At 51.4% G+C, this 24,161-nt stretch overlaps 4 protein-coding genes across 4 annotated transcripts; 1 reads left to right on the top strand and 3 right to left on the bottom strand.

Moving 5' to 3' along the window:
* Nucleotides 1–440: 440 nt before the first annotated feature.
* EMWEY_00011580 (hypothetical protein) lies at nucleotides 441–1,021 on the bottom strand (the record flags this gene model as incomplete). Its single annotated transcript, XM_013482869.1, has 2 exons — nucleotides 441–544; nucleotides 880–1,021. The coding sequence occupies 2 exons, from the start codon at nucleotides 1,019–1,021 to the stop codon at nucleotides 441–443; spliced, it is 246 nt and encodes an 81-aa protein (XP_013338323.1).
* A 6,169-nt stretch (nucleotides 1,022–7,190) lies between these two features.
* On the bottom strand, nucleotides 7,191–11,653 carry EMWEY_00011570 (hypothetical protein, conserved; the record flags this gene model as incomplete). Its single annotated transcript, XM_013482868.1, has 2 exons — nucleotides 7,191–8,972; nucleotides 9,161–11,653. The coding sequence occupies 2 exons, from the start codon at nucleotides 11,651–11,653 to the stop codon at nucleotides 7,191–7,193; spliced, it is 4,275 nt and encodes a 1,424-aa protein (XP_013338322.1).
* Nucleotides 11,654–16,394: 4,741 nt separating this feature from the next.
* On the top strand, nucleotides 16,395–19,037 carry EMWEY_00011560 (hypothetical protein, conserved; the record flags this gene model as incomplete). The annotated part of the gene is made up of 1 exon (XM_013482867.1): nucleotides 16,395–19,037. The coding sequence occupies one exon, from the start codon at nucleotides 16,395–16,397 to the stop codon at nucleotides 19,035–19,037; it is 2,643 nt and encodes an 880-aa protein (XP_013338321.1).
* Nucleotides 19,038–22,008: 2,971 nt separating this feature from the next.
* EMWEY_00011550 (hypothetical protein, conserved) lies at nucleotides 22,009–23,632 on the bottom strand (the record flags this gene model as incomplete). The annotated part of the gene is made up of 5 exons (XM_013482866.1): nucleotides 22,009–22,107; nucleotides 22,266–22,371; nucleotides 22,819–22,895; nucleotides 23,095–23,218; nucleotides 23,382–23,632. 5 exons carry the CDS (start codon nucleotides 23,630–23,632, stop codon nucleotides 22,009–22,011), a joined length of 657 nt encoding a protein of 218 aa, XP_013338320.1.
* Nucleotides 23,633–24,161: the final 529 nt, after the last annotated feature.

Below are 24,161 nucleotides of genomic sequence, written 5' to 3'. Positions count from 1 at the left end.
TATTATATTATATTATATTATATTATATTATATTATATTATATTATATTATATTATATTATATTATATTATATTATATTACATTATATTATATATTATAAACATAATATTATATATTATAAACTTGGCCACCCACGCACAGATTGTATTCATGAAGTAGAAAAAAATACAAAAAAAAAAACCTTCCGAATTGATAAATCAATTTCAACGTCAAAATGTACACATACGTTCACGCCGCAAACAAAGCGGTATATGACAAAATAAGACATGCACACAGATCCTTATTTATGTACGTCTTCAATGGAAACAAACACAGGATGCAGTAGCCAGTGTACTAGGTTTTAGGAGCTCGTGCGCCTCCAGGCGTTGAAGTGTTTAGACAAATGCGCCACGCTTCCCTCTGCCACGCCACGGCCCTAGGGTTTAGTTAGGGTATATGGCTTACATGGATTTGATGCGGGGGAACTGCGGAACCGCCGGCTCTCCCATGAGGGCGACACTGGGGTTTGTGGGGTCAGGCACGGTGCGGTACACAGCTGAGCTGTCTGTACGACAAAATGAAAAGGGAGGCCACGAGAGGAGAGCATAGAAGAAATTTAGAGAGAATATGGAGACAGTTCAGTGGCCAACAGAGCCATCAGTCACCGGCATCAGCAGCAGCCGAGACACGCAGACAGTAATGAATTAGTACAAATAAACAAAAAGAGGAGGCAACAGACCAAACAGAGCAAAAGGAAACTGTAAAGCTACAGAGGATCATATGGTTCCTCCTGATGCTGCTGCTGCCGCCCATGTTCCTGTTGCTTCTAATGTAGTTGCTCTTGTTGTTGGTGCTTCTGTTGTTCATGTTGTCGTACGTACACCTGCAGCAGCCACTCACTTGCTGTCTCCGTTCCCGGCAACGGCAGGGCGTACTTTCCCTTCCACTCCTTCACCTCCAACATCTGTTGCAGCCTCTGGGCCTCCTTCTCGTCTGCGCCGTCCGTAGCGAGGACGGCGCATTCTTCCGATAATTCCCCCATTATCCTCCAGAAACAACACCCTGCACAAGAAGCAGCAGGGGAAGAGCCAGCACACTTAAGCCGGAAAACTCTAACAGGAAAGGAAGCAGAAGCTAATAATACACACAGCAATGACAACGCAAACAAAAACGCAATAAACGGAAAAGACTTCTACTTCTTCCCGTTATCTGGTGGTGGTACTGCTGCTGCTGCGGCCGTCGCTGCAGCTGTACTTGCTGCTGTTGTTCAGGCGTTATCTGCTGCCGTTGTTGCATCTGATGGGATCTGTTCCTGCGACTGCTTCTGCTGCAGCGGTAGGCGCATGGTATCTGCGCCGGCACCAACGAGGCTACCATTTCGGCTCATCTATTTCTACTTTTAAACCCATGGAAACTCATGTGGAACAGATGCTGTTACAATTCCTGCCGCTGCTGCTTTCGCTCCATTCGCTGCAGTACAGCGCGGGGGCTGTTGCTGCTCTTAAGAGTGGTGTCCGCTCTTGCCTCTGTTGCGGTACACATGACACTGGACGAAGATCAGGTATATTTTGGAGTTACCTTCCCTCAATGGGAGGGAGAGAGAGCCGGAAACGTTTACTGCCGATGAAGAAACGCACAGGGCGTCTCCCGTGGGGCCCTCAACTGTACGTACACCAGCACGCCCAATGGTGAATGCTAAACCCTAAACCTTAAACTCAAAACCGTAAACCCCTAAGCCTACGTACCTCGCCGAAATAGAGGAGCAAGACTGTGTGAAGATGAGAGAGCGGAGAGAAGTTGGGCAACGGAAACCCTACCAAGGTTTTAGAGTCTACGGTGTAGGGTTTAGGGTTTCGGGTTTAGAGTTAAGAGCTCGGGGTTGAGGAACTGAAGCCAACGTGAACTAAATTTAGCATTAGAAATAAACACAGAGGACAATAGGTCGCACACCCAAGAAACTGCAGCGGCTTCTGCAGCTGCTGCTGCTGCTGTTGTTGTTGTTGCTTCTGCCTAGGCAGCCCTGGTGAAGGGAGCAAGTGGTTCGGTCGTCGTTTACATCCCTAAACTTGCCAAAAAATGAAATATGAAGTATTGAAAATTGGCAAACATAACGCAATGTAGATTTTCAAGAAAGACACTACAGAACCGGCAACAACCCGATCACCCTTCTGCTGTAGGACTCTTATTACGTATATGGTTTTGTTCGTTTCCTTCTAGTTTTTCTCTCCACATGAGGAACAGTATGATATATTTAACTATAAAAGGCTAATTACATCTCAAGTCAACAGCGAAGTGGTCCTCCTGCTCATTTTCACCTTGTATCTTCCGGCACACTCGCTCCTCTGGTTCTGTTGCTCCTCTGTAACTGTGTGTAACTGCAGCAGGAATAAGAACATGTCGGTTGCTCTTAATAGCCCCTGCAGGGCTTGGGAGGCTTCGTCTGCTTGGGAGCCTAGCCATTTTGCCTCTAGGGTGTTGGAACGAGATCCCTGGACCGCATATTCAAGGACCATCTCCACTTGCAACATAGCCCAAATATTTAGGGTGTCAATCCCTGAAAAGCAGCTGACCTCTATCATTAGTTTTCTGGCTAAATGGGGGCAGTGGCCCAGGCGCATGTAGCTGCGGGGGAGGAGGCGGCCCCATATGAATAGCAAAACACTGTGTGGAGCTCTAGATCCAAGGCAGGCACATATGCGAGCACAGAGAAACCTACTGCGTTAAATGTACCAACACAACTGTTGATGGTGTCCGCTTGCGTGCAGGCTGCATCCTATGGCCGAGCATGGGGGTCAAGACCCAACAACGCACAGACGCGGAAGCCCCCACAGGATATGTGGCACATGCACCTGGCGAAGCTCCTCAACCACAGCAGACGATCGTGGTTAGTTGCAATAGGGCCACAGTGCGTAGGACACGATTTCATAGAGAAAAACTGACATAGGCACCTGTCTCCAGGCTTCACGCGGCAATTGTGTTGTTGGAGACAATATCCCAAATGTCGCTGGTTGTTACGGGGAGGAAGGGCCCTGTCTTAAGGAGAAGGACACCTTCCTATGATTATAACTGTATAGAATTATTACATACGACCTTGCCAGGCGGCCTGTTGGTGCATGTGCTAACCCTGTAGACAGTTGTTTCATTGGCTTGCTGGGGCCTCAGCAGAACCCGGCGGGCAAGTAAAAGTATGCGCATCAACTTCTAGCAAAGCATATATCATCTGAAAGCTTATCCTTTACGCAGTGGGGGACCTCATAAGGCTGGCTGCGCAAAAAGCAATAAAGGGAGCCAGGGAGGGATATTATACCCATGGGGACGATATGGCCCGGACGAACACCAAGGGAAAGAAGAATAGCACACAGATTTTTCTGTTGGCAATCTGGAAAAACTAGGATGTATTTATTGGATAAGGGGCGCACCATACACCATACAAGACCTAGCAGTCCTGACCACTATTTTGTTTACTCCATCGTGGCCAGCTACAGCATGGCTGTCTTCTATGCACCAGACGTCTGTGTGGAGCACAGTAGAGATAAATGCCCAGAGCCCACGCTTTGCCAGGGGCTATCCTTCGTGTTGCAACGTTAAGCTAGTCGACCATTGCTTGGCTTGTCTAGAGCACCAACTGCATCACTATCCAGGGGAGTGATAGGACGGCAGCATAAAATGGGAAAGGGAATAATTCGCAAAACGCTAAGCGGCTGGTCGCCAGAGCTTCAGGAGAATGAAGGAGACGAACACCCAATAGATGCTTCCCTGGACAGCTACCTTAATATGCCATATGGTGGCCTTATTGGCCTCGTGAACTTAGTCACCCACATCCAGCATAATGTTATGAAATTGAACTGTCAAATTTAGGACTCCCATATCATGTTGGCATGACAGGTATTATAGAATAGAAAGATGTTTCATGTCATTTGTTCAACGTATAGTAGAGTCTTATTTGCCATCGCCTAAGCGTAGTCGCAAAAGCTGTGCAAAAGGCAGGTGTTTTGGCCCTCATTACCGTAGCGTCAGATAGCTTATCCAATTCGCAACATCCTTCAAGTACAGCTTGCAGCTCCTGATCGCTAGTACAAGGTACGACAAGCGGAGAGTGAACTCGAGGCGGATTTGCCGGTGTAACCTTCAAAGAAAAGAATGCACGTTCTTCTAGGGCTTCCTATGTAGCCCCCGTGTTTAGGTCCCACATACCTGAACTGTTTCCAACGGCGAAGACATTCGTGATGAACTAGGTTAGCGGGAAAACCACTTCCATTTTCATTGGCTTCCGATGCTGACCTCGCTCCAATTGGGCAAAGCGCCTAAGCATTGGACACATTCTAGCCAGAGAACAGATCGTGGTCAACCTTCTTGGTAAACTTCGTCACAGGACAAGTGCGCTGAATTGACGATGAAGGCATTTACATCTTCTCTCTCCTGATTCTTCGTGCCAATTATTAGGGTGCGTGTCAGAAAACTCGCGTGCCGTCTGAGCTGTGCTGCGCTACCAAGTGCGCGCAGTGTCCCCGATCTTAGCAGCTGCGCGTCGTGAATCTCCATACATATGCCAAAAAGCAGGGCAAACAGAAAGCCTCTCAACTCCCCTTTACTTCCCCAAAAGTATTGGGAGCAGTAATGCAAAAGAATGTGGCTGGTGGAGAGGCGTCGGCCTGCCATTAAGGTGACCCCACAGAAAAGGGAAAACGACCTCCCAGTTAAAGCATACGTTGCCGTTGTAGGCAACTCTTGAGTACCGTAGATGCCTTCTGTATCCAGCCGTGAAGAAATTAGAAGTGGCTGCAGCAATTTCCGGTTGCATCATGTAGTCCATGCAGTAGAGGATGCTGCAAGCCGTTCTTGATTCATTTCCTCGCGAGTGTCACATGGATACCCCCCACATGAACTAACCTACTCAAGGTCAACCTAACAAAACCCACTGAGAATCGCTAGAAACAACCCGAGGAATTCGTTTCCCTCTTCTGTGAGGCCTCACCAGCAATTGCTTCTTCCGTCAAGTGCACTCTTCCTAACCACTTATTTTCGCACCTACGTCTTGGCTATTGATAAACACCTATTCTGCATGTTTACTGCAGAAGAGCACCAGTCCGGTTGCTGGCCCGCCACTGTCGTGTGAGCGAAGCTACGTCTTGTTCCCCGGGACTCGTAAATAAACTAAAATATCGAACAGTCATCAATGTTGGTTCTATTAAGTTGAACTTTCATCTCGGGTCTACTACGCTGATTCGTTGGTCGTAAGCGGTCGCCCGCGCCTTTCTTTTATCTAATCACAGCGTCGTAGCGGTCTGTTAGGTGGACCATTGGCTCACGAATCAGAGAGTCAATCAAGCTTTGGATACTTTTGCACTGGCTGCATTGTTTTCTGCGCATACAGATTGTTTATCCATGTTTATTTCCTCAGCAGCGACTCTTTGCTACGACACAGGCTAACGACCCACTGCCATATCTCGCGTAAGCCGCGCGAGGCACTGCAGTGGCGCACTGCAAAATTAGCACCGACGACCTCTCCGAAGTTCACATAATTCAATATAAACACGAAAATTGAATGATAAACTTTTAGTATGCAACACTCCCACTTACAAGATGGCCTTCGGCTGTACGGGCGCTGGGCCTAGGCTAGGCTGGAGGTGTACTGCACAAGCACTGCAAAGGATCTCCCGCAAGCCCTCTAGAGGCCAGTATTACCAAAGACAGTTAATTTGGACATATAAAGTAAGAACTAGGTTTCTTTAGAAGGAAATTACCGCTCTTAAGGCCGCGACTGGCATGCAGCCTGCAGAGGATTTTATCTTTAGTTTGGGTGCGATCGAGACGCGCTGCTAATTTTTCGTTGACGCCCTACACGTGGGTCAGAGGGTTAAGATCCTCTTGGGATCTCCATTTTCCTTATCTATATTGCCCGACATTCGTGCACTGGTTTTATACCCCTGATTAGGGTTATTTTAGGGGTAAGAATCATGTTTTAGTAAACAATTGTGGTGCACCAGTTAGCTTGATCTGTTAGCCTATGTAGTCGGTACGTAGTAGAAGCGAGTGCAAGCTGTGCAGTAAGCAGAGCGAACAGAACATGGGAAATGCTAGTGATTAAGCAGTCGGGGAACACTGAGGTTGTTGTGCTTCTAAAGGTATTTTTTGAGGAGCATTGAGTTGAGACGGAGGTTAAGCGGCCTTAGTCAACTGGGGATCATATATCGGAGTTGCTGACGGCTGATAATAGGAAAGCACCAGCAACGAGAGGAAACCCTCAACCGTACACCAGAAACACTGAATTTGTAAAGGTATGCTTATAGTGTGGGGCCATACAGGTGTATGGAACGTGTATCTGTTGCTTTTGATTCCGTCGGTGCAAGCGGCTGCTTCTTCTGTCTGTACACTCCACTTGAACCCACTAGGAGCCTCGATTGCTGCTGAGGAAGCATAATACGATGCGAAGTTCCATCACCCGCTATTGTACACGCACTAGCCATACCCAGTCACGCGCTTTGGGCTCATGCCCTCCTTTATTCACCAGTTGATTAACGCAAACCCAAAGCGTAAGCATCCACGGACGTACTGAAGAAAGATGTGAAGAAGCATGTTTTTCGTTCAGCGCTGATGCTTTGCTAGTGCCAGCTACTCCTACCTTTGCATTTGCATACGTCTGTCTACAAGGGATGGGCTGGGCACAGGATTGTAATATAGGCTCTCCCCGTTTGCGTCGCATCCTTAGTGGCTTTTGCTGCGCCTCTGCAGTTTCCTGAGCCGTAATTCAGACAACTGAAGGAGTGTGGGGGTGCTCGTCTTTGCCAGTACTACGAGCAAGCCGGTGATGGCACGCCGGGGTCATTACGGGGGATCATGCAGGCAAACAAGCATGCATCTGCGTATCTTCATTGGCACAGGGTAGTGACATTTTAGAGCAATTCCATCTCTCGTTAAAACTGTAGAAACCGCAAACGGTTTTCTCCTTTGGTCCCTTCATCTGCCGAACATCGGGGGCAGCGCGCTGCCCCGGATGTTCTAACACTGCGGCTCTTGCAAAAAAAAGCTCGCGAGCAAAACAGTTTAACAGCGTAGCCGAGGCAGCTGCTGCTGTTCCTGCTACAACAGCCACAGTGATTGTACGGGCAGAAAAGCATATCCCTCAATTTCCGTCGTGCATCCCCAGCTCCTCACTGGTACAACGGTTATATTAATGAGTATTGTGTTCATATCCACCATGTACGAAGGGCTCACGTGGGAGGAGCAAATGGCAGCGTCTGGTAAGCTGGGGGAGGCTGCTGTTGCTGTTGCTGTGCCTCATCATACGGATGCTCCAGCGGGTGCGACTCCAGCTGCTGCTGTTCTTCGAGCTGGTGCTGCTGCTGCTGTAACAGCTGCTGGTGGTGCTGCAACTGTTGCTGTTGCTGTGTGTGCTGTTGCTGCTGCAGCTGTTGTTGTTGCTGCTGCAGTTGCTGCTGTAGTTGCTGCTGCTGCAGCAACTGATGGTGCAGCCCCATAGGCAAGGCAGCGGAAGCAGCAGCAGCCTGCGCCGCAAACGGGGAATATCCGGGCAATGCATGGAGCGCGCTTCTGGCGATACTCAGTAAAGGGTGTTGCTGCTGCTGTTGCTGTTGCTGTTGCTGTTGCTGAACATTGTAAATTTCAGCTTGCTGCTGCAAAGCCTGTAATACAGCACGACCTTGCTCAGACACGGGAAACGATATTCCTATTCCATGCTGTAGCGCGGCCCTCGCGCTTGCTGCTTGCAGGTGTAACAACAGCTGTTGTTGCTGCTGCTGCAAGTGTTGATGCGGCAACGGATGGCCAAATTGGGGTCGCTTCATCAAAGGAGACAGAGCGCGAGGAGTTTGCTGTGCTTCACCATGGAGCTGCTGCTGTTGCCGCTGCTGCTGCTCCTGCGGCTGCTGCTGGCCAGCCAGCTGAGCACATTCTTGTGCCAGTGCAGCGGCAGAAAGTGCAATATTCCGAAGTTTCTCTCCAAGCGCCTCATTGGTTGCTGCACTGTTGTTGTTCTCTTCCCCCAAAAGCTTTTGCTGCTGCTGCTCGAGCTCGTCCCTTGCCTGTCGTGCTGCTGCTGCTGCGTCCTCCTCTAGCTGATCGGTAACTTTGGCTTGGCGCAGCAACTGCTGCAGCAGCTGCTGCAGCTTCTGCTGAACCCTTTCACTAGACCTTCTCTCCGCTGTGCTCTCTGCCTCATCTTCCGGTCCCTGCTGCTGCAGCAGACGATGCAGGAGCTCACTGCAGCAGTCGTACAGCTGCTGACGGCTTTCCTGTGCCGCTGCTCTTGCATTTCTTCCCTTCCTTTCTGCTGCTGCCACGCGATGTCGCAGTGCAGCAAGAGGGTCGACACCCGAGTCTCGGCGTGCTGCAGCAGCGCCTCGTTGCTGCTGGGGATGCTGCGGCTGCTGCGGCTGTTGCTGCTGCGGCGGCAATTGCTGGTGCTGCTGCTGCAGGTCTAGCAGTCCAGCAGCAGATTCCGGCGTTGCTGCGGATCCCCATCCAGGTGACTCCGCAGCGCCCCGTGCTTTCGTTCTCAGTGGCCTCCCCCTAGCTGATCTCCTCTGGAGCTGTTGCTGCTGCAGCTGCTCCTCTATCTCTTCATCGCTCATCAATTCGTTGTTTTGGGCCTGTCTCCCGCGTCTCCTGTGCGCAGCGCGTTTCCCTTGGTGGTGGTGCTGCTGCTGGGGGGTGTTCTGCTGAAGCAACTGGTGCTCGAGCAGCACCTCGATGTCCTCAGGAGAAGACGATGTCCACTTGGGCGGCTGTTGGGGGGGAAGGATGCTGTCTGGATCGAGGGATCCAAGCTCCCTCTTGGCCTTCTGCAAAACCCGCAGGAAGTCGAAGTGCAGTTCACCGTACGTCTTGAACACATCTTGTCTCTTCTCCAAAACAAGTGCTATGCTACGACTGTCCCCTGGGTTGGTGTTGCTGCTGTTGCTGCTCGGGATTATCCGCACAAGCCGAAGGAACCGCGCAGGGGACTGCGTATTGAACGTGGCCGAGTGCAGCGCCTGAGGAAGCATCCGCAGCAGAAGCAAAGAACGCATCAGCACCGAAACAACAAAATCAAACAAAGCTGCAGCAAAATCAAAAGCAGGCAATGCACGCAGAGCCCCTAACAACGGCGGAATGCACCGTCAGCAGAAGGCCGAACAGGGCAACAACGATAGCATGTGAGACTGGGTAGCAACAGCAGCACGACCACCAGCAGCAACAGAAGCAGCAGCCCTGCCTTGAAGAGAGTTAACAGGTGAATATCCATCTTCTCTCTTGGCTCCAAGAACACTAAGAAGCCTCCAGATGATCCGAAGGAGTCTCGGGAAGACTCTGCCAGTGGAGGAGACGGTGAGCCCGTGTCGATATCCTTTGCTGCTCCTGATGCATCGTCTGTTGTTGCTGCTACTGCGCCTGGCTCGGCCGGCACAGAGTCTCCCTCAGCTTTTGCCCTCTGTTGTCTACTCAGCTGCTGACTCTGCACACCGGGGTTCTCTAGCTTAGCCTCTGCCCCCTGCTGCTGCTGCTGGGGCCGTTCTGCTTGGGGGAAGTCAGTATCCGTGGAGAACCCGACGCCGCCAATCCCCACGCAATCAGTGTCTTTAAAAGCAGCAACACTAGCAGGCTGCTGGTTAGGCTGGTGCTGCTGCAGCAGGAGCGCCAGACCATCGAACCAATCAACCAGATCCCTGGGTATTCTCAAGTCGTCTTTCCAATTCAGAGACCCCGTGAGCGGCAGCAAACAACAAAAGCTGTCCAAAGTGCTCTTCAGCAGCACATACTTCGCGCATCCCACAAATGCTCCTGCGTCTGTTCCTTCTCTTGCCACTCCCGCTGCTGCAGCTTCTGGAGAACTCGCAGCGCCAAGAGAGATTAAAGCGGCTGGAGATATTCCTGTCGAAACAGGACTCTCCTGCCGCTGCTGGTGTAGAAGATCACGTGCATGCAAACTGCGCCGTGTATAGGCAAAAACAGGTGTAGCAAGAAACCTCAAACTGCTGCTGCTGCTCCCGGCAACCCCACCAGCAACTAGAGGGGCACCTGGCGCCTGCGGCTCAACTGATTGCTGGTGCTGCTGCTCAAAATACTGTGTCCCCTTTTGCAGCTTAAGAAATTCCAGCTTCCCGTTATCGTGGAGATAACGCAGCACTGCAGCAGCAACGTCGCCCCCGCTTCCATAGAAGGCTTTGACAGCACACGGGAACGCAGCAGTAGCTGGTGGTTGTGCGCAAGGAGCTGTTGCTGCGAATGCTGTTTCTCTGGCAGACGAAAGCTGTGAGCAAGCCGCCGTCTCCGCTGAAACTGTTGCAAGTGATTCATAGGGCAAGCTGCTATTTTCTTCCTGCTGCAAATCGGCCTGCTCTACGAAAGCAAGTGTGGTTGCTTGCTGTGCTACTTCTGCTGCTGCTGCGTCCCCTGGCGACGCATTTGCATCTGCAAATGCTGCTGGTGGTTCTGCATGTTCTGTGAGTGGCCAAGGACTGTTCTCTGATCCTCCAATAGCAGACAAGGCTGCCTCACTGCAGCATTCTAGCAGCAAAAACCTACCGCTGTCTGCTGCTGCTACACAGCAGAAGCAGCTGCCGCACCGTGTGCTGCTGCTGTTGCAGCAACACGGGGGAGGAGATACTGCACTGCACTTGAATTTGGCCTCCAAGCATGAGAGGAAGATATGTGGAACCACCGGCCGGCTGCCGTGTCCTGCCTCAACACAAGTTTGCTGCTGCTTCAGCTCGAAGCCGGGAAGGGCCCGCAGCAGCAACGCACCAGCAGCAGCAGGAGAGAAGGAATTGAATGCAACAAGCCGATCCTGATGAGACCGATAGAACTGCCTCCACCTCTCTGCATGCGTCTCAGCTGTCACAGGAACAAGGCCCTTACCACTGCTACAGCTGCTGCCAGGCGTGCCCCGCTGCTGCTGTTGCTGCTGCTGATGTTGCTGCTGCAATGCTGCTTCTGTGTACAACTCGAGCTCTAGGGAAGGGTCTGTGCCACCAGCGTGCAGCAGACTGTAATTTCGCACTCGTCGGCATCTTCGTTGGGATCGACCACGTGTAATACCTTCTGTAGCGGCTGTGTCCGTTGCTGCTGCTGCTGCTGCTGCATCCTCCACTTCATCGTCTTCTTCGTGTGCACCTGTTTCTGTTGCTTCCCGCCCGCCGATATCTCCTTCGCCCTTGTCGCTGCTGGTGTTGCTGATGCTTCTGCTTCGGCGACGACCGCGTTTAGACGATACTGCGCCGGCACCTGAAGGTGGAGCAGCAGTTGCTCCTCCAATTGTCGGTGTCCTGAAGCTGCCGCGTCTCTTTCCTCGCAAACCACCTCGGGACGCCGGTGTGCTGTTCTCGTTCGGAGGCGCTCCGTGGGCGCTGCTACTTCTGCTGTGGTAGCGACTGCCCCAGGAGGAAGCAGCAGAAGCTGCCTCGTCCTCCGTGTCGCTACTGCTGCTAGGTGTCGCCGACCCCGACTCTCCGCTCTGCCCAGCGGTAGCTGCAGCAGGCTGCTGTTGCAGTGGACCTCCGCTGCGACTAAGGGCTCCCCGTCCCCAAGGTTTGGGGGCGGACTTCGCCGCTGCTGCTAACTTGCGGGCAGGGGCACCTCCGGCAGCCGCTGCTGGTGCTGGATCCCCTGCATTTGCAGCAGTAGCAACAGAAGGAACAGCAGCAGCCGGGTCCGCGTCTGCTGTAGTTGTGTCCATCTCGGCTGCTGCAGTGTCTTACAGCTTTGCCACTGGGGGCCCGAGGGGGCCCCCGGAGGCAATGCTGTATCACAGGGGCAGCCGCGCCAGCTGCGAGAGCTAACAAGGTCTTTTTCGTTGACCAAAAGGAAATGTTTGAGTCAAGACGTGTTTAATTGGGTCCATGGAGTGTGCAGGGTTGTCCCCTCGTGCAGTGGTGCCGGCCGTGCTGCGGCTGTTGCTGCAGCTGCATCACCGTTAGGTGCTGCTGATGTTTATGTCTTCACTCAGCTCCCTCCCACTTGTCCGTCGAAGTGCCTTTCATTGAGGGTTAGTAAGCCAAACATGTTCAAAAATGAGACCCGGGAAGATCCACCGAGGAGCTGTGTGGGGTGTACCTTCACCGCAGCAGCCGGTGGCTGGAGGTGCTACAGTTGCGCCGGTCTTGATTATCCTGCACAAAAGAGTTCCATGTTCAAACACATCCTTTAGAGCTTTTAACGAATCAAAAGCGTGCAGAGGAAGCATTGTAAGTAGTTTGGGTGAACTCAGTTGCTTCTCTCCACTCCCCGTACCAACAGCAGTTGTAGCGCGGTCTGGCTCAAGTTAGTACACGAATTTGTACTTGCGTGTAGTTTCAATGCCGACTGCACGGAAGTGTTTAGCAACTGTCTATAGGGTAATAGCATGTACTAAATGGGGCGCTGGGCTCGCTGTATGTGAAGATGATTTGGGTCACGACTTGCAGTATATGTGAGCCAACAGTTGTAGCCGAAGACACATGGTGTCCATTAAAGTCGACAAATTTCATGCCCTCTTCTGAAAGGCTACAGCCATAGCCTGCAGTCTCCAGGCATACTGGGCGCAGGTCCACAAGGGTTGGTTGATGGTGCAGTCCGGTAGCATCTAACATACCCTGTTTGATGGTGGCAACTCTGCTTGCAGTTGGTACACAAACCCTTAATGGGCCTTAGAAGGCAACCGGTACGCAACCATGAGTTTTCAACAATGGTATATAGTTCTCATGCATACAGCAAAGGATGCTGATTTCTCTGCACGTGGGGTTGATAGGTAGCTTCACTTGTGGCAAGGTGTGCCACAGCTGGCAGGCCGGCTCTCCTCTCCCACCGCTCCAGGCCCTTTGGTTGCTGCACTGAGCACTCCTGGACAGTCGTAATGGACGTTTGCTGCTTCTAAGGAACGCTTATCTTTACCGACCTAGCACGGAAAGGCTAATCAACATCCCTTGCTGTATGCATGGACACTTTCATGGTTGCGTACCGGTTTCAACCCAGGGCCAAATAAGGGTCCATGTGCCCACGATAGGCAGACTTACAAACAATGAATCAATGAAGTTCGCAGAAGTTCTTTGATTAGATATAGGCCTGTTGTTACGCTTCGTAGCACCGCATGATTCATCTGGTACGCGCAAGCAACGTAATGCTTGATCGCAAGACAACCTGGTTCACAGCAGTTTCTGCTTCAAATCATACATGCATAAAAACCACGGTTAGAACATCCCCAAAGCATCCTTTAAATCGTAGCATTTCACTGTTGCCAGAAGTAGAGTTATCAGGACCTGCCCCATAGTGTAGGGGCGACCAAGGGTTGGGAACCACATTGGGTTGAAGCCAGCGCAACGCCTGCATCCCATCCAATGCAAAAAGTTTTCACGCCCAAAGCAGTTAATGAAGAATGCTTCCGCCCTTGCCGAGGATCCAAGTAGGACAATCGCCGCTAAGCGGGTGCTCTGAAGAAGCTTATTGCATCGCTGGAGCCGTATTGTATTCTCCCGCTAGCACCAGAAGGCATTGCTCCTGGTGTCTTCGTTATTAAAACTGGAAGCACGCTAATGGTGGTTGTGTCTAAGCAAGATTACTGAATTTATGAAGCAAATCGGGACTAGGGTAGATGTGAGGCACCCGCTACGATGTACGTTCACTGCTAGATCGATACGGGGACAGGTTATCGCCGATCTCAGCAAGGTTAAACAAGGTAAGCTATCGGTAGAGCGATACACCGGAAAATATCAGTGGTTGTTAAGCAGAAGCCAAACTGTGGGCCCTGAACTTCTGTATCGATGGTTCATTGCGGGGTTGGCCCCCGGACAAAGCCAGTCAGGGACTGGCTGGAGAGCAGAGAGGCAGCAGTGAAATGAAGCAGTTGAGCTCGCAGATAATATGGAATACCTACAAATATAGGAGCACAAATGCCGCATCTCCAACACAGCGGAAAAGAAATGCAGCAGAAACGATGTAGATGTAGGGCGTATGTGTGTTAGGGCTGATTGCTAGCCCCACCAAACTGTGAAGGCAAAGCACAAACCTACAACACCCGGGACATTTGCCAGTGGGAAGGACGACGGGAGGTGTGGAGGCGCGCATCTGCTCCTTTTTCAACGAACAAGGTAACATAATTGGAGGTTGCAAACGTATGGCAAACAATTTAAGTACTTCGAAAATCAAGGATTCAAGCAGGGTGGCAAATCGAACAGGCACAGCTGTCAGGAAGACCCCGTATCCAGCGCTCAACATCCGGCGTAGCGAGAGGGGTGGATGAGGCCACAACCGCACACCCAGACACTCTTCGAGTTAGCTCTCTGCCTTCCAAATCCGTTCTTCTGAACAGCCTTTTGTCGTGCTACGTGACTCACGTTTAGAGGTGGAGCAGTTCTTTGCAGCTATCGCGACAAAATGCAATCATATAATTCATTATTTGGCTGTCTTTGCCTAGGTTGCGCGAATGGTACATGAGAATTGGCGAGAACATGAGCGTAAAATTCGATACTACTTCTGAAATTTGCCACTTTACCTTTATATAGGACTTTTTTGAGATGATCGCGTTCGCCATGTCATAATCTTAGGTATGCCGTGAGTAACACAGTAAAGGGAGCACAAACGCGCGCCAGATGAAGACGTTGAAGTGTACATTCCGAGAAACACGAATATAGTGCGCCTCTGAGCGCTTCCATTGGCATGTGCAACCTCTCATCAAGTTGCATTCAACTAGGAGGTGCTATGATAGGATTGATGCGGACTTTCTAAATTATTTCAGGGAATCTCGAAAATATCTACGATGGCTACCAGCCAAACGTTAGCAACCGTGATGTCTGCTGCCAGCAGATGATACTGAGATCCTCGAACCACGCGAAACAATTCGGGCGACCTATACCGCGGAAAGTTTTCGTTATATGCTATAGGAGACAGCAAGCCGAATGGCTTTCTGAGAGTCGCTTGCGATATTCCATTTCAACTGGGCGTCTACGTTCAGCCGTTGACTAACAGTTGCGGTGTTATCGGTCCTGCGGTGGATGAAGCGGTAGTACTTCGTCTTGCTCAAGCTTTACCGCATGTGGTGCAACAAGTGGGGTCTTCGGTAGCCGGGGGAAGTCGTCAGTTGCACAAGACCTAAGCAAAATGTTCCCTTAAACCAGCTGAATTCCCCTGGAACCCTCTGAAGTCCTCTGTACAGCAGCCTACTAGGCTGCTTGACACCCTTCAACCCACCTCACTGCAACTAATGATGGACGTCAACCTCATACGCAGGCCCAGCTAAGTCCCTTCTGTTGCATGCTCTATCCTTGTAGCCCGTTTCCGAATACCTTCTTGACCCATTTTAGGCCCACTCCGCACAAACCCAACAGACAAAGACAAAACATGTGTTGCGTCGTATGCAAGTAATGCTGCAAGGTAACCCAACTCGCAAGCACAGCGAAGCCCCATTTCTTCGCCCCGTAACACTGTATTGAAATGTAAATAAAAACCATTCATTGCCCTCCTGCCAGCCTACTGTTCAGATACACCTTCCAACTCTACAGGTGCCATGCAACACACTGAAGCATCAAGAGGAGCCAAGGGAATCTATACACCAAATATTTCAGTGGAAGACTCCAATTGATGAACTTTCCCACTGGCAAGCTCTCTTCATCGTAACATTGGCCTACTGAAAGTGGAACCACGCCGTGGGAGAGTTGCCACTCCACATCCTATGGGCGGTCGCGTTTTGCACAGCATCTTATCGAAGGTTGACCCCAGGAGAAATTGAAGAACAAATACGTGCCCCATTAGTAATATCTACGTAGGCAGACGAAGAGAACCGTTTTTTTTCATATCTGCCTATTGCCACGCATAATGAGTGTAGTGAACAGCGCCCAGCTGTTCCTACGTATAACTCTTAGTAGTTCTGGTGCACACTCAGCAAGTATAAGCCAGACTCAGCTAATCTCTGCTAATACCACTTGAATAGGGAAATAATCAAACTTAAAACATATTCGAGTGAATATTACCAAAAAAAAGCCAGAATAATATAACTGGTCGGCTCCCCCCCTCTCCGGAGAGGGTCTGAGCCAATGCAACTGCGTTAGCCTCAGCCCTGGGTCTCGTGGACGTGCACTCTTAACTCACTGGACCTCTTTTCTATCTAAAGAGTTCCAATATATAAGTGTTTATATTTATCATTGTTCCCTTTTGCGAAACTAGGCATTTAATGCCACAACCAGCGCTCTATTGTAGTGCGCGTGCACTACAATGAGCATTGCGGTTTTCATCAGCCCCAGCCAAAATCTGGTCTCCGTTGACCACAAAGCTGTAGCCATTGCAGCAAATAATGACGACTATGGGTAGATATATGTTAATTCAACAGTTTGTAAGACTTCCTTACTTCTAACTTCGAATTCGAGGAACCCGATAGTGCTCGACACTGCAGCGGCAATGCCGCCAGCTGTAGTCTTCTTGACCCAACCCTGTGCTTTCAGCAGTTTATAATGCAGCATCTGTCCACTGAAACCACATCAAGGGAGACGGCTTCCAACGCTGCTCACTCAACGTCCACGGCAGCTTCGCACGCCCTTGCAGTCCCGGCTGCTCTGGTGGTCGCCGAAGGGAGTAACTGTGAATCGCAGAATGCTGGTGAAGGCACGAGCCATAGACAGCAATTTGGGCTCATAGATGGGAAGCAACAGGACCAGCAGGAGCAGAAGCTGACTTATCAACGGGAACAACGCTGCAGGGACCAGCCACCACCACGAACGTCGGGTCCACTGGTCTTAGAGGGGCGCGTTCGGTACTCATTTGCCACACGCACTGTTGATAGCTGCCAGCTCCAGAGCCTGTGTAGCGTACAGGTGCAGTCCGATAACATCAACCGCACTGCCACGTCGCGAAGCATCTACAACGGTTGCAGTGGTGGCAGCGGGGCAAGCACCAGTAGCAAGGGTATTTGCTCAACAGCGGCCTCCTGCTCTCTAAGGGGAAGTTCAGTTTTCGATAGCGGGAGGGAGGGCGCTTCGTGGGGGCTGAATTGTGAAGACACAGGAAGCAGTGACAGCAGCAGCAGCTGCAATAGTAATGGAGGGGGCACTGTTTACGGCAATGGCAGTAGCATAAAGGGCAGCATCTGCAGTCCCGATGATGGTCACCACGCGATTCCCGCCTCTTTACAGGCCTCTTCAGCTACCGGGCCGCCTTCGGTTGTCGTGAATCCCAGGGAAGATGCCTACAGAAGAGTCAGCTGTCGCAGTACGGATTTCAGCACAAGCACCAGCAGCGGGAAGAGCAGCAACATTTGTTGCGATGCTGAGGAGAATCGGCTCATTCCACTACTCTCTGCCACCGATATTGCACTGTTGCTACGCGACTATGCCGCTTTTATTCATCAGACGGAGCGGCAACTGCAGCAGCTACAGAAGCTTGTGCAACAACAGCAGGTGGCTAAATTCGGGGACGACAGACCACGGCAGCAGCAGGAGTGCTTAGGTTTGGGTTGGCCCAATTCATCTGGCCGGCCTTTGACAGGCACGACTGCCTTTGTGCGTCAGCAGCGTCAGTGTCAGCGACACCAACAGCAGCAACAGCCCGAGGAGGCAAAGCGTTTGCGACGGTGTATTGCTGAGGGAGCTGTTGTTTGCCACTCCCTACACTCTCGCCTATGTTTGCTTCTTGTGGAGTCATCTTCAACTGCTGTTACTGCTGCAGGGAGCGAGTTGTTGCTGGGAAAACTGCGGCGTGACTTTGTGCAGCAGCAGCAGCAGTACACACGGCTACTACGGCTGCTCAGTTCTGCAGCAGATGCTCTTTCTGAGCAACACGAATCGGTGCACCAGCGTGAGACAGAAGCGATAGCGAGCATTGTCAGCAATGCAGGCAGCACTCCTCCTGGAGAAACATCGGGGGGATCATTTGATGCCACCGGCCCTGCTCGCATTATTTGGCACAGCGGCCACCAGGGCTCTCCGTGCACCTTGCCTGTGGATTGCCTTCATTTTGAGGATCCTCAGATACAGCGACAGCGCGAAAACTCCCTGTGGAACTGCTGGGGAGACCATGCATACAATTCTTCAGGAGAGGCAGCCAACAGCTGCCTACACCAACCAGATAGAAGTCTGTGGCTGCAAGGCTTTTCAGGAGCCCTCCCACCCCTTTTCATTGGCCCTAGTGACCCGCGGACAAGTGTGGTTGATGGTGCTTCCCATGAAGACTTGTGGGAGCCCGCGGCTTTGATAGAAGTGCACGAAGACTACGAGAAGCAACAGATTATCAGTGAAAGGAAGCAACAGCTGCAGCAGCTGCAGCAGGTAGAACACTGCGTTGCTGTGCTGCGGGAGCTGCAGTTGCACGTGACAGAAGACGTAGACAGAGGCAATCAGCGACTGCATACAGTAGAGGAAGAAACAGAAGCTGCAGCAGACCACACTGAGGCAGGTGTGGGAGAGCTAGCTGCTGCAGCGCGCAACAAAACACGTTGGTGGGGGGTTCAAGGAGGAGGTGCTGCTGCTCTCCTTGGTGTTGGCGTTGGTGCAGTCGCTGGAGGCCCCATTGGAGCTGCTGTAGGGGCCATTGTGGGCGCTGTTGCCGGGCTGTCTTCAGGTGCTGCCTTGAGGGGAAGACACCGAGAAAGGGTGAATGCAGCCGAACGGTCTGTGAGGCGCAGGAGGGCCCAGCGTGTGAAACGGTCTTTAATCTCTTCAACGCCGGGGGGTTTGAGCACCATTCAAGGTTCTGCAAGTGGGGCCATTTCTCTAGGCTGTTTCAACCAGACACGAGAGGCCGGTGCGCGAACAGGTAGCGGCACGTCGCTTCTGTGGGATCCTGTGGGGGTTCCTCATTATAGCAGTGGCGCGAGACCCTGCAGTGCACCAGGCATCACGTCGGGGCGATCGAATACTTGTGGGCCACAGGCAGCTGGAGCGGGTCCCACAGGGTCGAGTGATAGACCCACGTTCGGAGAGGCTGTACATGAAGAAGGCATTGGAACGGAAGCAAAGGGAGCGTTGCAGAGTGGTCAACCAAAGCTTGTTGCCGGGAGGAACAGGCAGAGACACCAGCGGGCCAGCATTCGCCTCGCTGGTGTGCAAGGAACACTTGGCGCAACCGGCATACTGCCTGTTATGCACTTCTCGCCTGGGTGATTGGCTTCACAGCATTAATGAGTACAACAGGAGGAATAGCAACAATATGCACAGCAACGCCGCCTGCAGCTTAACGGACACCTGCTCCTAAACTTTGAAGGCGGTGAAGTCAGCAAGCATCGTGAATTTCCGTTGGCTGCAGTTTCGTTTATTCACAACTCCAGTTCTACTGCTTAATGGCTACGTATTGTATGACATCGGTTATGCAGATATGTTTCTCTAGTAGGTGTTCACAGTGGTGGGGCCACACGAGCCACCGGTAGTTTAATTGGTGAACGCTGGTCTGTAACGCCCGGTTTGGTAGTCCGCACTACTTCTAGCCGAACCACGTCCTCTATTCATAGCTATCGACGAATCACTTGCTTTCTGAGTCCATTTGCCCGTTCCGTCATTAAAAAGAGCTCCCATGCTGTTCGAGTTATAAGGCCACCCAGGGAGGCATCCCGCAATCAGAACAGAACTGACTAGACTGGTTGTAAGGAATACAGTTCTGGTGCCGGTGACCCCCACTGGATTCAGCTGCGACCTCAAAACTAACGGGCAGAAACCAAACCGAAAGGAAACAACGCTTCCCCGAAAACAGCTTTCCCCAAAGAAGGCTGACGCGATCGGCCCCTGCAGAGCGGGTCCGCTCTAGGGTCATACGGTGCTTTCTTTACAATAGATTCACGATTCCCCTTCCTTATATTACGCATATTCCCCCTCAGAATATTAGGTTAGTTAAAAATCCTAATTCGTAAATATGGCAATATCTATTCCGCACCCACACTACCACTGCCGTCAGTTAACCCAGTTAACCCTCGGGACCAACCGAGCTCCACCTCCCTAGGCACGCAGACCCCTGAACAATAGTAGTACCAACTCCTTTCTATTCAAAATTACCCTAATTTCTAACATTTAGCAGAACCTTCGCCCCTCTCACTTATCCCCGCATTACTTTACTCAAGGGCCTATTGTAGTGTCGTGCAGTACATGGTCAGTTCCGTGAGTTCACGTAGACGGAACGGCAGGGAAGTTAAAATTAGCATCTCCACCTGTCCGGTTGCCGTCCTTGGACATTTTTTGCGTTCTGCATTTCGTCTGTCACCAGTTTGATCAGTTGGTACCACGTAGGAAGTGTATCCGCGTAGAGGGGGCCCGGCCCACACCACATCCCCGTTGGTCGGACACTGTATGCTAGTCAGTGAGAGCCACGCGGCACGTGAACGGCTACTGCCCGCGCGGATACTGTTTCGCTGTGGTGAATGATCAAATTTCAATGATCACTCAATTCACATGTCCCCTGGAGGTTACTTTTGGCGCAGGATAGGCCCCGGGCAGTCACATATTCTAGACGCGAACTACTTCACAGGGAAGCATCACTATAAGCCCGAGGCGAACGAGCAGTCCGTTGCTGCGGATTCGTGACTGTCAGCCTGTGGGATGGAGGGAAGCTTCGCAAGCTGCAATTCAACTCAAGGTCTGACAGGTCGCGTTTGCTTTGCGTGCGTTCATCGCACGCTAGCTGCCCTGTGATGCGAATTGCTGTGTTAAAGCTTGCGTCTGCGGAGGCCCCGCAGTTCGGGAAGTTCGTGTTTTGTGGCTTTATTGACTTAGCGCCAACAAAAGGGCACACCGGCCGGCAGACGAATATGTTGCAGTTCGCCAGACAGTCAGCTAGCAACAAATTTGCTATCCGCGTAATATGAAGCAGGCAATGCATTCAAGCTTCCCACACCATCTGCTGCAAGCATCTAATTGTAGTGGGAATACTCTCCCTTAAGCTTCATTTGCGGCGTCTAGCACTTCCATTATAATGCCTCCTGTGCGGCCTTCATTACGGTGGCATGCCATTGTGCTGGCATGCGGATAGATAATTGCGGCCGCGATTTTATAGTAGAGGGCAAAAACTCTCCACTTGTAATTATATTAGCTAAATGCGCGACAGAGCCCCTTAGGTGAAATGCGGGAAACGCACTTTTTCTTTGCCGACAAATGAGGACCAACAAGTTGCTGCAGGGTACACCCAAACAGGTTGGCTCATAAGCCTGCCGTATTTGCTTGCACTTTCCATTAGTAGCTCTAAAAGCTACCCCACGTATGCGGGCTCGTCGCAGTCCGTCGGGCATCCCACATTCTCCTTGTGTGTTGCATGGCCTGGCAAGTTTGCCGCCCAGCATGCACGGCTAGTCAGTCTCACATACTTCTGTACTGGAGCTTTTCAACTGCCTCCCGGGGTCGTGAATCAGCAAAGTCCCCTCCAACGAACTAGAGCCGTTGTCTTCGAGTCATGTACACGCAATCTGCCTGTGGTGTCCACCATAGTTGATGCTAGCCCATTTGAACTCCAGCTCGAACGCAGCGAGCCGTCTTCTCTAAGCTGAAAAGCTACACGCGCAAAGAAAGAGGATATTTTCCTGCTCGTGGTCGCCCAATCGCCCAATATTTTGCAGTGGCAGTAGTTAATACTCAGCCACTTTGTCTAGCAAGTTTCTCGTAACCGTAGTGCTTATGTCGTGCCCGGCAGCCCTAGGTCACGCCTACTAGTAGTCGCGTAGTCCCTACTCCCTAAGTATAACCTTTGACTACCAAAATCCCCCTAAGTCTACAGCACGAATAACAAGTCACTTTAGGAACTCTGTAATAGTAATTCAAGTTCGTAGAATAAAAGAACTGCGTTCCGAATTGACCCCGGTCATGGGAGTATGAATGTTTTCTTCCTCGAGTATACCCAGGGGTTCATTTTGCAGACTCAAGCCTGCGCAAACTGTCTAACCAGCAAAACACCGACCACTGACTTCTTTAGGCCAAACCTACTCTCACATTTGTCGTAGGTCCTTGTACTGTTCGCTTCTTAGAACTGAATGGGAACCCTCGGGGGTCACATCAATGCGGATCGCCCGTGACGGGTGTTCTTGAACTACATAGCCTCCCACTTTACCGTCTGCCCTTATTTAGATATCCCACGTTGCCCGCTTGTTGGTTGACGACATCACATGGGTGCGACGCCCACTCTGCCCCTGCCTTCGTTCATGCGTTTCGTCCGTTTGGCAAACTGCTTAACCTCGTGCCCGTCACGAGCCTTTTGAGCCTGCAGGTGTTGACATGAGAAATGCAAAAATGCTACAAAGTGAAGCAAGCACTCATATACAAGTCAGCAGCAACAGTTCAGCTAGATGTCAGAGGCAAAAGCAGCTCACTGCGGATGGGCCAGGACTACTAGGATAAACGATCACTCCATTGCCGCACCTGTTGGCCATTCCTCTTGCGAAACTGATAATCGGGAATGTACCATGTGTATCGCTGACCAAACGCCGTCTTGCGGACAACGTCAGGGTCATCTGGATTCTCTTCTCTGCGAAAAAAATTCTCAAAACAGCCACTTGTATATCCCATGAGGAACTGTGTTACGGTTCCTCGTGCAAACACAAGCTGTTGACCTAGCATGCTGTGTGGAAGGCAAAGTTATTCGCTCTATCCCTAGACACTTCTAATGACGTAATAATGCTGGCACTGGCATCATAAGGTCAGGCACAAGTATTACACTCACGCTTCCTCCAGCAGTCCCTTCCGGAGCAGCTGACGTTTTGCTCGCTCTGTTGCCTCAATATTTTTTAGCTTTGTTCTGCGGCACAAGCGGCTCACCACAGTTTAAGTGCTGCTTTGCCAGACAGGACGTATCGGGAAGCGCACTCTCCAAGCACCGGCATGGGAGGGTGGGAGCAATATGTTCTGCTACAGTCAGGTAGCCTTACATAAAAATAGTGCATTTTCAGCAAGAACACAACAGATATGCACTCACTCCATGGGAAGTTCCACCTCTACAAGACCGGTGACCCAGTTCATCTGATCCTTGTACTCCTCGGTCTTGTCTGCAACCTGAAATTCCCACATGAGCCAGTACAACATTCAGAGATTAAGCAACAGACAGAGCGCCGGCAGAAGAAGATGCAGAAGCGCATTTGGGCCCGCGCAAATGCTAAGCGCAACCCTCGAGAAATTGGCTTGGCACACTGGAGGCAGACCTGCTCCAACTTGCTTTCAACGTTGTAATACTAAGCCGTTCTTCAAAAATTACCTTAAGGTGATCCGGAACAGCATACAAATCTCTCATCTTGTCTATCATGTCGTGTTCCCTAAGGGCCTGCTCCTCGCGGGTCTCGTGTTGCTTGTCTTTCATGCGCTCGCGCAAAAATTCTTCCCTGATTTACACACGCACAAAGAGGCAACAGCACCAGATAGCATAGTGCAAACCCACAACTGTTGCCTCGAGCACAAGGCCGTCTAGTGAAACTCCGCAGCCAGATATGTCCCAAACCCTAACAACGGACGCTCGATCATATGCTGCACTCCAACTAGCCGTACAAATGTTTATCGGCCACGGATCCCGGGCCTCCTGTAGCAAAGTTCTTTTCAAGGAGGCCCACGGCGTCTTCTGTCTCTTCATCATCCTTCCCTTGGTGCGTTTCCTCCAAGGCCAGACGGGCGTCTAGACCCTTTCGTGGACCTCCGCGCATGCGCTGTAGGTCCTTCATGCTCCTTACCACCTCCAATGTGTCATCTTCACTGTCAGAACCTCCCCGTTCATCAACTCTCGGTTCCTGAGAAGCTTCCATAGACGTGGTCTGAGTGGGGGGACAACGGCTCGGCAAAGCCGTTTCCTGCGCCATCCCTAGAGCTGCATCGGCATCTTCTAGGTCCTTCAGCCGCCTTAAAGAGTGGATTGGACGAACGTTCGAACGGAACAAGCTTCGAGGCAATCGAGAACTACCCCTAGGTGATGATTCTGCGTCAGTGAAGAGTGTGCGACAAGACTCTCCTCCTTCAGGAGACGGCGAAGCACCGTCATCAAGTGAGGCGGTGCCACCTTTCGTGGAAGCCATGGCAGCGTAGATCGCAGCTGCGTCTATACTGACAGTTGCGGGACCCCCCTGCCTCTGATGTGCCAGTTAGATGCAAAACAATATGGGCAGTCACCGGCGAAGGCAAAAAGATTCACTCCGTCACAGCAAAAAAAAACATAATGCAAGAACTACAGGAGACACTCATGGGCTCTTGAAGGGGTCTACTCGCCTGTGCCTTGAGTGGGCACGCTGAAAAGCCATTTGCACGCAGTTACGCATCAAGGCGTTCATAAACCGCATG

Source organism: Eimeria maxima, genomic scaffold (genome assembly GCF_000499605.1).
Source record: "Eimeria maxima Weybridge genomic scaffold, Emw_scaff81, whole genome shotgun sequence".
Classification (NCBI taxonomy): Eukaryota; Apicomplexa; class Conoidasida; order Eucoccidiorida; family Eimeriidae; genus Eimeria; species Eimeria maxima.
Note: the sequence above shows the minus strand (reverse complement) of the source record. Positions and strands in the feature narration are given on the sequence as shown.